Source organism: Siphateles boraxobius, unplaced genomic scaffold, assembly GCF_051911475.1.
Source record: "Siphateles boraxobius isolate OS27281-9 unplaced genomic scaffold, OSU_SipBor_1 57, whole genome shotgun sequence".
NCBI classification, from domain to species: domain Eukaryota; kingdom Metazoa; phylum Chordata; class Actinopteri; order Cypriniformes; family Leuciscidae; genus Siphateles; species Siphateles boraxobius.
The window spans coordinates 217,164-228,715 of record NW_027509183.1 but is presented as its reverse complement, the minus strand read 5'-3'; the positions used below and the strand labels follow the sequence as shown (position 1 = coordinate 228,715).

The window sequence follows — 11,552 nt, the reverse complement described above, 5'->3', positions numbered from 1 at the left end:
GGAACAATTCTTGAAGTTGTTGAAAATTGGAGTCGTTGATGGTTCCGGCAGTGTCAAGTGGAAGTTGGTTGAGCGTTCTCTTTGTTGGTTGGAGTCTTTGTTCCAAAACTCCTGAGATTGTCCTTGGTTCTTTGTGAGAGAGTCTTCTCTCTTTTCCATGAGGCCGGATCTGGTTGGAATCGAGGCCTGCTGGGCCCTGGGGCCCCCGTGGAGGGGGAGGGGGCTCCCCAGTCTCACCAGAACAGTGTTGCGGCTGTATGAAAAAACTAAGAGAGGGAGGTCACATGTGGACTGTCTCTAATAAGGCCTGGAGAAGATCCTCCCCTATGGGTTGAACTCGACCAATCAGAAAGGGGACATGTCTGAGAGGGAAAGTGGCTCTTAGTTGATTTACGGATCTTTGTCCCATAATATGATTATACCTTCATTAATGCTAAAATAGCTATAACACATCCACACTGCATTCTAGAAGAAGGTGATGTACATCAAAGTGTGAGTCATTAAATGAGGATTAATTTGCTAGGAAGCATGATACAGGTGAGGTTATATTGACCGTTGGGTGGTTGTTCAACCACATACACCCCAATCAAACATACCATGTTGTTATACCTAATAGTACACGAGACAGTAAATCATCACAGTTTCTGTGAGGCATGTTCCTTCATAGATCAGAGTAACACCGCAAAGTTTATTTAATTAAAGATGGTCTCTCTCTCTTAAGCATGTGGCGCATGTGGCCACATTCCTTTGAGGTCGTAAAGTCTGTTATCAGTCTTAAAGTGTTCTGTAACCGGACACCCGGCTGACAAAGTAACTTCATTTGTGAGGTTAGTTTTGGGGGAGAGTTTCATAGATCTTTATATTCATTAAATATAGTGAATATGAATAATTAGTGTGTGTCTGATTGGTCCAGACCCTACAGTACCCCAGGTTTGGTAGGGATGAATATTCTTACCCAGTGTTATCAACAGCTCCTTTGTCAGCACGGTGTAGCTTTGCCTTCTGTCTTGTCTGAGTTGCAGGATAACAGTTTGTGGAAGGAAGCTATGTTAAGATGCCAGCAGCTGGAGGACCAGTCCTCCAGTTGTGTGGGGAAAGTTCATGTGCAGTCTAAAACCCCAGTTCCAATTCCAGCTGGCTGTCTGGTGTTAGTAAGTGCTCCTGGACCTAAAGGTAAAGTGGACAGTTGGTCTTTACTTGGAACCAACTGATTCTGACGAGACTCATCTGTCTCCTGGAGTGTTACTTTCCCATGCTTTATTTGTCACGACTCACACACAAAAGGTTAGGTCCAAGTGCAGTAGTTTATTGGGGTAATCCAAATCCATAGTCAGCCAGGCAAAAGTTCAAAATCATATAAAGCAGTCCAAAACAAGAAACAAACCAGACAAGAAACTCCGAAGTGCAAACAGACATTAAGCAAGGACTCGACAACTAACACAGAAACAGACAGGGTATAAATAGACCAATGCAAACAATGTGAGTGGGAACAGCTGTGTGTAATGATCAGTGATGAGTGACAGAACAGGATGATGGGAAATGTAGTACATGAGGAAATGTGACGATCAGGGAATTAACCTCTAGAAAACCCAGGGAACACAAACCAGACACTGTGACATAACTCCCCCTCTACGGAGCGGCTACCAGACGCTACAAGACATCACTAAAAAACAAAACAAAATCCCAGGAGGGAGAGGAAGTCCAATGGGGGAGGGATGGGGGGCCAGGTCCATGAAGGGGAACAGGAACAAGGGGTGACGGCTTAGCCGGCAGCCAGGGCGAAACAGAGAGTCCATCGGGCGGCCAGGGCGAAGCAGACAGTCCATCGGGCGGCCAGGGCGAAGCAGAAAGTCCATCGGGCGGCCAGGGCGAAGCAGACAGTCCATCGGGCAGCCAGGGCGAAGCAGACAGTCCATCGGGCGGCCAGGGCGAAGCAGACAGTCCATCGGGCGGCCAGGGCGAAGCAGACAGTCCATCGGGCGACCAGGGCGAAGCAGACAGTCCATCGGGCGGCCAGGGCGAAGCAGACAACAGTCCTTCGGGCGGCCAGGGCGAAGCAGACAACAGTCCTTCGGGCGGCCAGGGCGAAGCAGACAACAGTCCTTCGGGCGGCCAGGGCGAACCAGACGACCCATTGGGCGGCCAGGGCGAAGCAGACGACAGTCCTTCGGGCGGCCAGGGCGAAGCAGACGACAGTCCTTCGGGTGGCCAGGGCGGTGAAGTCCCTTCGGGCGGCCAGGGCGGTGAAGTCCCTTCGGGCGGCCAGGGCGGTGGAACAGGAACAGACCCTGGCTCAGGAACAGACACCGGCTCAGGCACAGGAACAGACACCAGCTCAGGCTGGGCAGTATTGGCCTTGATGGTTGGAATGGGTGGTGCCGGCAGGGCAAGGAGCTTGGGCGGCGCCGGCAGGGCCAGGAGCTTGGGCGGCGCCGGCAGGGCCAGGAGCTTGGGCGGCGCCGGCAGGGCCAGGAGCTTGGGCGGCGCCGGCAGGGCCAGGAGCTTGGGCGGCGCCGGCAGGGCCAGGAGCTTGGGCGGCGCCGGCAGGGCCAGGAGCTTGGGCGGCGCCGGCAGGGCCAGGAGCTTGGGCGGCGCCGGCAGGGCCAGGAGCTTGGGCGGCGCCGGCAGGGCCAGGAGCTTGGGCGGCGCCGGCAGGGCCAGGAGCTTGGGCGGCGCCGGCAGGGCCAGGAGCTTGGGCGGCGCCGGCAGGGCCAGGAGCTTGGGTGGCACCGTCAGGGCCAGGAGCTTGGGTGGCGCCGGCAGGGCAAGGAGTATGGAGACGGCCTCTGGGCTGACTGGAGGCTCAGGAAGGACCTCCCGCCATTGTGGGACACAGGAAGTCCTCTTCCTCCTCCGTCTCCGAGAGCGAGAGGGCGCTGGGCTGGACGGGACCAGCGGTGAAGGCTCTGGGCTGGAAGTCGGGTCCTCTGGGAATACAGCGGGCTGCTCAGGCACGAACTCCAGGAAAACAGCGGGCTGCTCGGGCACGACCTCCGGGTTCTTGGGGGGGCTGGAGGTCTTCCCCGTTCTACGCCATTTCTGATGGCGATGTGCAGGCTCTGGGCTTGACGGACTCAGCGGCGGATGGATCTCTGGGCTGGACATCACCAGCCCAGGGTCGAGGAGGGACCGAAGCGGAGAGTGGTACCGGCGCTCACCTCTAGCACCTCCTCTCCTGCGACCTCCACGGGTTCCAGAAAACCTAGCCAGACGGGTTCCTTCAAAAGACGGTCCAATGGAAGGGGGCTCGGGAGAATGTACCGGCTCTTGCACGAACCCGCCGGCCATGATCTCCTCAGTCCTCCGGGCCGCCATGGCAAAATAATAAAATAAAGATTTGGGCCCCGTGCTGCTGGATCCATTCATGGTCGAGTCCTTCTGTCACGACTCACACACAAAAGGTTAGGTCCAAGTGCAGTAGTTTATTGGGGTAATCCAAATCCATAGTCAGCCAGGCAAAGGTTCAAAATCATATAAAGCAGTCCAAAACAAGAAACAAACCAGACAAGAAACTCCGAAGTGCAAACAGACATTAAGCAAGGACTCAACAACTAACACAGAAACAGACAGGGTATAAATAGACCAATGCAAACAATGTGAGTGGGAACAGCTGTGTGTAATGATCAGTGATGAGTGACAGAACAGGATGATGGGAAATGTAGTACATGAGGAAATGTGACGATCAGGGAATTAACCTCTAGAAAACCCAGGGAACACAAACCAGACACTGTGACATTATTGACCATGAAGAATGGTTTAACAAATATTCCCGTTGTAAACGTTGGCACTCAGATCGCATATTTGCAACCACGAGCATTGCTGGGTGCTTTGTACTTTGCAGATATGTTTGATTCTGAAGTTGTTGATTTTGAGGAAAGATTGACTCCAGAGGGGTGGATTACCTCTATCGAGCAACATACTGCGGAAGTAAAGCCAGATTTTAAAAGTTGTGATGGTGTAGATCTTACAAATTTGACTCATGAGCAACAGGCAATAGTTAAAAAGCTGTTGTCTAAGTATAGAGGAGTTTTTTCTGAAGGAGGCAGTGATTTAGGTTGTGCTACTCTAATAGAACACCAGATCCCATTAGTTGATAAGGCCCCAGTTAGACGGCGGAAACGGATCGTTTTAAAATCGCATTCTGTACACCATTTGGATTATTTGAATTTAATTGTATGCCGTTTGGCCTATGCAATGGACCAAGTACCTTTCAGGGACTTATGGAGCGCATTTTCGGAGATCAGAGTTTTCAGTCCCTTCTGCTATATTTGGATGATGTAATTGTGTTCTCATCTTCTTTTGAACAGCATCTAGAAAGACTGGAGTTGGTCCTGCGCAGACTTGATAAGGAGAATTTGAGAGTAAAGTTGACTGTGTTTTTTTTTTCAACACAAGGTGAAATACTTGGGCCATGTGGTGTCTTCACATGGAGTATCAACTGATCCAGATAAGATTGCAGTGGTGGCAGAGTGGAGAAGACCTCAAAATCTTCAAGAGTTGAGATCATTCTTGGGCTTTGCAAGCTATTATCGACGCTTTGTTGCTGGTTTCTCAAAAATAGCCCAGCCATTAAATGCCCTAGTTGCTGCCTGGTTGCCGAAAAATCAAAGAGGTACTTCCAAGAAATCTTTAGAGCCATGGACCGAGGTATGTGAACATGCATTTCAGACACTAAAGAGCAAGCTGGTATCCGCTCCGGTGTTAGCCTATGCAGACTTCAAGAAATCTTTTAAAAATCACAAAAAATCACAGAGGTACTTCCAAGAAATCTTTAGAGCCATGGACCGAGGTATGTGAACATGCATTTCAGACATTAAAGAGCAAGCTGGTATCCGCTCCGGTGTTAGCCTATGCAGACTTCAAGAAATCTTTTATTCTGGAAGTAGATGCAAGCCATAATGGACTGGGTGCGGTACTATCGCAAGAACAAGACGGTAAAGTGAGACCTATAGCATATGCAAGCAGAGGACTGAGAAAAGCTGAACGTAACATGCAAAATTATAGTTCCATGAAATTGGAATTTTTAGCCCTGAAATGGGCAGTGGCTGATAAGTTCAGAGAGTATTTGTTGGGAAATAAATGTCTGTTTTTTACACACAATAATCCATTGAGCCATTATCAAACTGCTAAATTTGGAGCTGTAGAGCAAAGATGGGCATCACAACTGGCAGCTTTTGATTAGGAGATTCGATATAAGCCTGGAAAGGCAAATGGTAATGCAGATGCTCTATCTCGCCAGTATGTTGAGGCAACAATGGAAGTCATAGCCCTTTAACCCCCTTGCCAGTTCTGTTGATACAGGCTATTCAAGAGGTGAGTAGTCCTGACATGCAGGTTACCCAGGAGTCAGTGACAAATCTTCCAGCACGAACAAAAGGGGACATTACTCTGTTGCAGGTTGCAGATCCGGTGATAGGCCCCTTTCTGTTTTTTTGGAAGCGTCATAGAGGCCCAAATCGTGAGGAGAGAGAGACTGCATCTCCACAACTATTAGAACTTTGTAGGCAATGGAACAAGCTGTTGGAAAAAGATGGCACTCTCTACCGACGGATTATGCCACAGGATAATCTTTGTTACATGTATGGGGTAGTTAAAACCAGAACAACACCATATAGGCCACAAGGTAACGGACAGTGTGAACGTTTTAATAGGACACTTCATGATTTGCTTCGCACTTTGCCTGTCGAAAAGAAATGCAACTGGCCTGTTCACCTCCCACAAATGTTGTTTGCTTATAATACAACAGTGCATCAATCTACTGGCTATTCCCCTCACATGTTGATGTTTGGACAGGAACCGCAATAACCAGTAGATTTTCTGCTGGGGCAGGAGAGCCTACATGGAGGAAATGTTGGGGAGTGGATCACAGAGCATCAGGAGAAATTGAAGTGTGTATTTCAGGATGCAAGACGCCAGCTGCAAGCGGTGCTGATCAGAGAGCAAGGAAGCATGATATGACCCTTAAGAATCCAGAACTCGAGATGGGACAGCTAGTTCTAAAGAGAGATCAAAGAGAGGTCGTCAAAAGATTCAAGACTTCTGGGACCCCACAGTGTTTAAAGTTGTAAGGTGTCCCAGTGATAGAAACTCTGTGTATGCTGTTGTCCCAGTAGAAGGAGATGGACCAGTGCGGAATATTCATAGGACAGAACTGCGACCAGTACATGCTCCAGTTCCCGTGTTGGAAACGGATGATTTGGGAGTTCCTAGTCAAAATACTGAATTTGATATGGAGAGTCCTAACCATTCTTTTGTGTTTTTCCGTACTGTGACAGATGGTCATCTCGAGAACCCTGGGGTTCCGGCACATTCTTCATTGGAGGGTCAGCAGAGCGGGAATGACCAGCCTGAATGTACGAGCCAAAAAGAAACTGGAAGGCAAGAAGAGTTGAGGAGAACTTCAAGAGCGACAGCAGGCCACCATTCTAACTTGCATCACTTGCCACGATCGAGTTGTCCACTAGAAACCGAGCTATATTGGTGTTGGCATGCGGACTTGACTGAGGTTACAACTAGATGGGAATTGAAACTAATCCAACAAACCTTTTAAATAAGTGTAGTAATTCAATCAGAGAGCATCGATTGTTGGTGTTTGTAATGATCAGTTTAAATTATTTGTTGATTATATCTAATGTTTACTTTTTAACCACATGGTCATTTAGCTGCAGCAACGCAAATCATTATTCTATGTTTATGTAATGTTACTTACTGTAGTAAAGCCATGTTTGTTTACTATTCATTGCGAAGCGGGAATATGTTTGACATTTTTACAATAACAATCAGCGCATGCATCTCCAATTTATGGTAAGAGTCGTGACCTTTCCGGGCAACGTGCGATAAGCTGCTGTCGAATCACAACACAGGAACCGCTGGCACAATCAGAACTCGTTACTTAAAACAGCGGTATAAAGATAAGTAAATTGTCTGAAAAATACTGTTTTTTTACACGCGAAACATGAACAAATGTTATATTGCACACTGTAAACGCAATCAAAGCTTCAAAAAAACATGAAGAACGGGACCTTTAAGGTCTGAATTTGATCTTTGCAAATCACTGTTTTAATACATTAAAGGGACATTGTGTAGGATAAATCTCCCATCTAGCGGTGAAATTGTATTTTGCATTCAAACGAATTGTGCTGTCCAGCGCCCTCGCTTTTTCAAATGCGTGTTGCATCTACGGTAGCTGTTATGTACCAAAAAGCTATGACAGGATTTCTTCTAATAGCCCTTCGTCGAGTTTTCCTTCGGCTGAACAGGTTTGTTATTTCAAACAAACTGCAACTTGACACAACGAACAAACGAATGTTACAGTATGAATAATAACAGTGCAATGCAGCCTTTTAAACTCGCGGGGGCAATGAAGCTGCTCTGCTCCTCCGTTTCTGCTGCTTTCAGTCACGCAGGGTTGCCAACTCTCACGCATCTGGCGTGACACTCACGCATTTAGCCTCAATCTCACGGTCTCACGCTCAACAAAGAAATCTCACGCTAAATTAGACATTCTTCTGTACTGTATTTTGTTTCACTCATGTGAACTAATTTCCGAATTACTATAAGCAAGTTCAGGCTCTTAACTACTGATTGGACCACTACATTTTCTCACGCAGAGAAAAATCATGGACAAAGAGGACACTGACACCGACAGACTAGACAGAGAAGGTTACTTTTGATATGGAACAAATTCTCAGCTGTCAGATTCTGTCAATATTTCTAACGTTGAGGCGCTTTTAAATGTGACAGATCGTTGTAGCGCGTCAGTTCAAACGGCACGTAATACAGTAGCCTAAATACCTAAAAAACTACACATTGTCCCTTTAAGGCACTTTTAAGTGCTTTTCACATCAAGCATTTCAGAATGTCCCATTGTTTTCAGTGATTGAAAGTGACAGGGTAGCAGACGCTGTATATGGATCACAAGTGCCCAAACCTTTAATTTTGTTCACATTTATTTTTTCTTTCGAGTTGGAGGGTTGACAGGCCTGTACTGTAGTTTCATGGATGTTTTGCCATCCAGGTTTCCGTCCCAGTAACATGACTGAAAGCGGTTTATGATAGGAAGTAGAATGCTAGGGGTTAGGGGTATGTCAATATATTAAGAATGTGACAGTGTGAAAATGGTTAATGTACAGTTATGTATTTATTTATAAGGTAAATAAGCATAAGCAAATCAAACTGTATATTACATAATGCATCATGTGTTTATTTTGAACTATCATTCACATAACATTTGAGTAAATGCAAACCTACTGACATATGATGTTTTATTAAAAGGGTTAGTTCACCCAAAAATGTAAATTCTGTCAGTAATTACTCTCCCTCATGTTGTTCCAACCTCGTAAGACCTTCATGTGATTAACATTAAGATATTTTTGAGAGTCTGAGAGCTGGATCCCTTCTCAATAGGCTTCTAAGGGATTGAAACTTGCCAGCCCCGAAAAGTTATTAAAGACATCGTTAAAATAGTCCAAGTGACTACAGTGGCTCAATCTTAAAGGTATAGCGGAGAATCTTTCTGAATTTTAGAGAAGATGGAGAAGTAGCTTGTTGCATTTGTGTAATAAATACTATGGTGAACACATTGTAATTATCTAAAATGAACACACAAGGTTTTAGAATATTTCAGCGTGATACCATTTACCATTTGGTCATAGGGCTACTTTAGACAAATTGAGATGTTTACCGTGTCTACGCGGTGCATGACTTGTGCCAGGGCTAGCATCGCTAATCATAGCTTACATTAACTTTTACTAGCAGTGATTTTAAATGGATTTCTCCAAATAGCATGAGAAACTTTACCTGTCTAGTAGAATCTTCGCAACTGCGGCATCAGTGGGAAGCCCAACCTGTGCTTTTAGCGCACGCCAGCGTGTGAAATATTCACCCCAAATCAAACTGGTCTTGTTTCTATATTCTGCGGCCTTTCTCTTCTTATCATACACTTCGTGTACATTTTTTCTCTTTCGACCCTCAGCCATTTTCAAAGGAATGGCTGAAACCGTAACTCATCACACATAATACACCTGAAAGTGCGCATGCGCAGAAAGCGAAAACTACGTAGGGATGAGCACGTATGACGGCCTTACGTAAACATATCACCAGAATGATTGACACTTAGGTGGACCAATAGTATAGGCTACCCTCCCGGAAAAAGAAAATCATCCGCTATACCTTTAAGTTTATCAAGCGACGAGAATACTTTTTGTTCGCAAAAACAAACAAAATAACGACTTTATTTAAACTATTCATTTTCTTCTCTGTGGGCCTCGAGTTAGTTATTCTCGTTGTTTGATAAACTTAAGATTGAGCCACTGTAGTCACTTGGACTATTTTAACAATGTCTTTAATAACTTTTCGGGGATGGCAAATTTCAATCCCTTAGAAGCCTATGGAGGAGTGATCCAGCTCTCAGATTTCATCAAAAATATCTTTATTCGTGTTCTGAAGATGAAAAAAGGTCTTACGAGGTTGGAACAACATGAGGGAGAGTAATTACTGACAGAATTTTCATTTTTGGGTGAACTATCCCTTTAACAAAGTTCGGGAGGAGCACGTTCAGATAAATAAACCTAATTAAACTAATCATCTAAATCAACAAGTCAAGAGGTGTATATATACACAGCAAACTTACCTCCGTTCATTTGACAGTTTAACAGCATCCCTCCACCACCCCATCTCCTCACTTCTAGTCCTAAATACACTGTACAACGGGGGGAGTACTCTGGGCTGTGTGAACCCTCCCCCCCTCCCCGACAGCACGCCAAATACGCATTAAACCTTATACACTCTAATTGTATGTAAGTGTGAACTCGTGAAAGAGAAGATTTAATGAAAAAAAAATTGGTTTATAGCCATGAGGCATGTCCTTGTAACATTAATATTATTTAACAACCATTAGCCCCGATCTCATGAAAGTGCGTATCAATACAACGGATGTTATTTCTCGTGCCATTTATACGGCAAAAAGAGTTTTTGCGTGTATATGATACGCAGTTTGCGCATGCATATGATGCGCACTTTATGGCATGTAATACGAATGCACCCCTCCCCTAATCCTACCCAAGGGGATTTCAGTGCGTAGCATACGTATACACGCAAAAAACATTTTTGGCGTATAAATGGCACGAGAAATAACATTCGTGGTATAGATACGCATTGTCATGAGACTCTGTTTGTAATAAAATCTGATATGACCATATATTAGTTGAAATACCACTCATAAATATCATGGGCTTCTTTATATTCTCTGTGTCGTGCTATATGGCCACAGGCAGTGCAAATAGCCAGAATAAACTCTTGGGTTTGTAGTATTAAATGAGGAGTTGGAGAGAGATATTTCCTCCAGTTAAAGAACCTGCGATATGCTTCTTCGTCCTTGTCCAGCTGAAGAAGATATTCTGCTAGTGACTTTGCATCTGGGAAGTCATTCACATGAATGAAGGCATCGCCGGGAACAAAGTTTTCATAGTTTTTTCTGGGAGGACCCAGAACCACAGGGACGGTTCCTGCAGCAAGCGGCCCATTTATCTTCTCAGTGATGTAGTCCTTGTGGATGGAGTTCTCAAAGGAAAGGTAAAACTTGCAGCTTGCTAGGGTAGGATAGTATTCGTTATGATCCAGAAATTTTGCATAAGCCTTTCCGAACATATGCACTTGGATGTGTTTGCTGAGTTCTTGGTAAAACTGGTTCCTTGTGCTGACACCTGTTGAGGGAGCATTGTTACTCACAATCCAACACACCAGTTTGTCCTTTTTGGGAATTACAAACTCCTCATCTGGTTTCTTCCTGGTGATCAATTTCAGCCGTACAGGAATATCAGCATCCTGTCTGTAGCTGAGAGTGAGATTGAACAGGTTTTCCAGTCCTGGTATTTTATGAGTGTTGGTCGGTGATTCGACATGAAACCAAATCCACCTCTGGAACGGAGGACGGGGAGATGGAGGAAGGTTGCTCAAGTCCCAACTAATGGCTTTGTGAAAAATTAGGACAGCGTCTGCATTGCTGTAGAGAGATCTATCATCCGTCAACTGACAACCATCGATATTGTAAATTGTTTTGCAATCACTGAAGTCAAACCTGTAATTTTCAGGCCAGACCCATAGTAGAAGAACAGGTTTGTCTTCGGAGAAGCTGCTGTTCTCACTGAAATCATTTTTCAGTTTAGGCAACGAAGGTTCACAGTTGTTTGGAGTTAAGGACCAGTAATAGAAGATAGTCAGAGAAGCGAGACCTGCAAATGTCAGTATAGTAGCCAGATGAAGCAGTGAAAATCCTTTGAGATTTAGTCTTGACATTTTGTGATCTAAAGAGAATCATTAAAAGAAACTGTTCAGTCTTGAACACAGCAATACAACAACAACAACAACAAAACTGTTTCAATAAAAAGGCATGTAGAATCAGTTTCTGGTTAAATATTAATTATTTAATTTGTTTCTCACACTGATTTAAATACAAGTCAGTGTGAGAGACTGAAAGTTATACTACAATGGCTGTAAAGTTTTTTTGTTCATGACATTTTTATTAATTAAGTTGATATTTAATTATTTAGGCT

General features: G+C 45.0%; 1 protein-coding gene across 1 annotated transcript; it reads right to left on the bottom strand.

Moving 5' to 3' along the window:
- Nucleotides 1-10,200: 10,200 nt before the first annotated feature.
- Nucleotides 10,201-11,295, bottom strand: LOC143715230 (4-galactosyl-N-acetylglucosaminide 3-alpha-L-fucosyltransferase 9-like). Its single transcript, XM_077206880.1, has one exon. It carries the CDS (start codon nt 11,293-11,295, stop codon nt 10,201-10,203), a length of 1,095 nt encoding a protein of 364 aa, XP_077062995.1.
- Nucleotides 11,296-11,552: the final 257 nt, after the last annotated feature.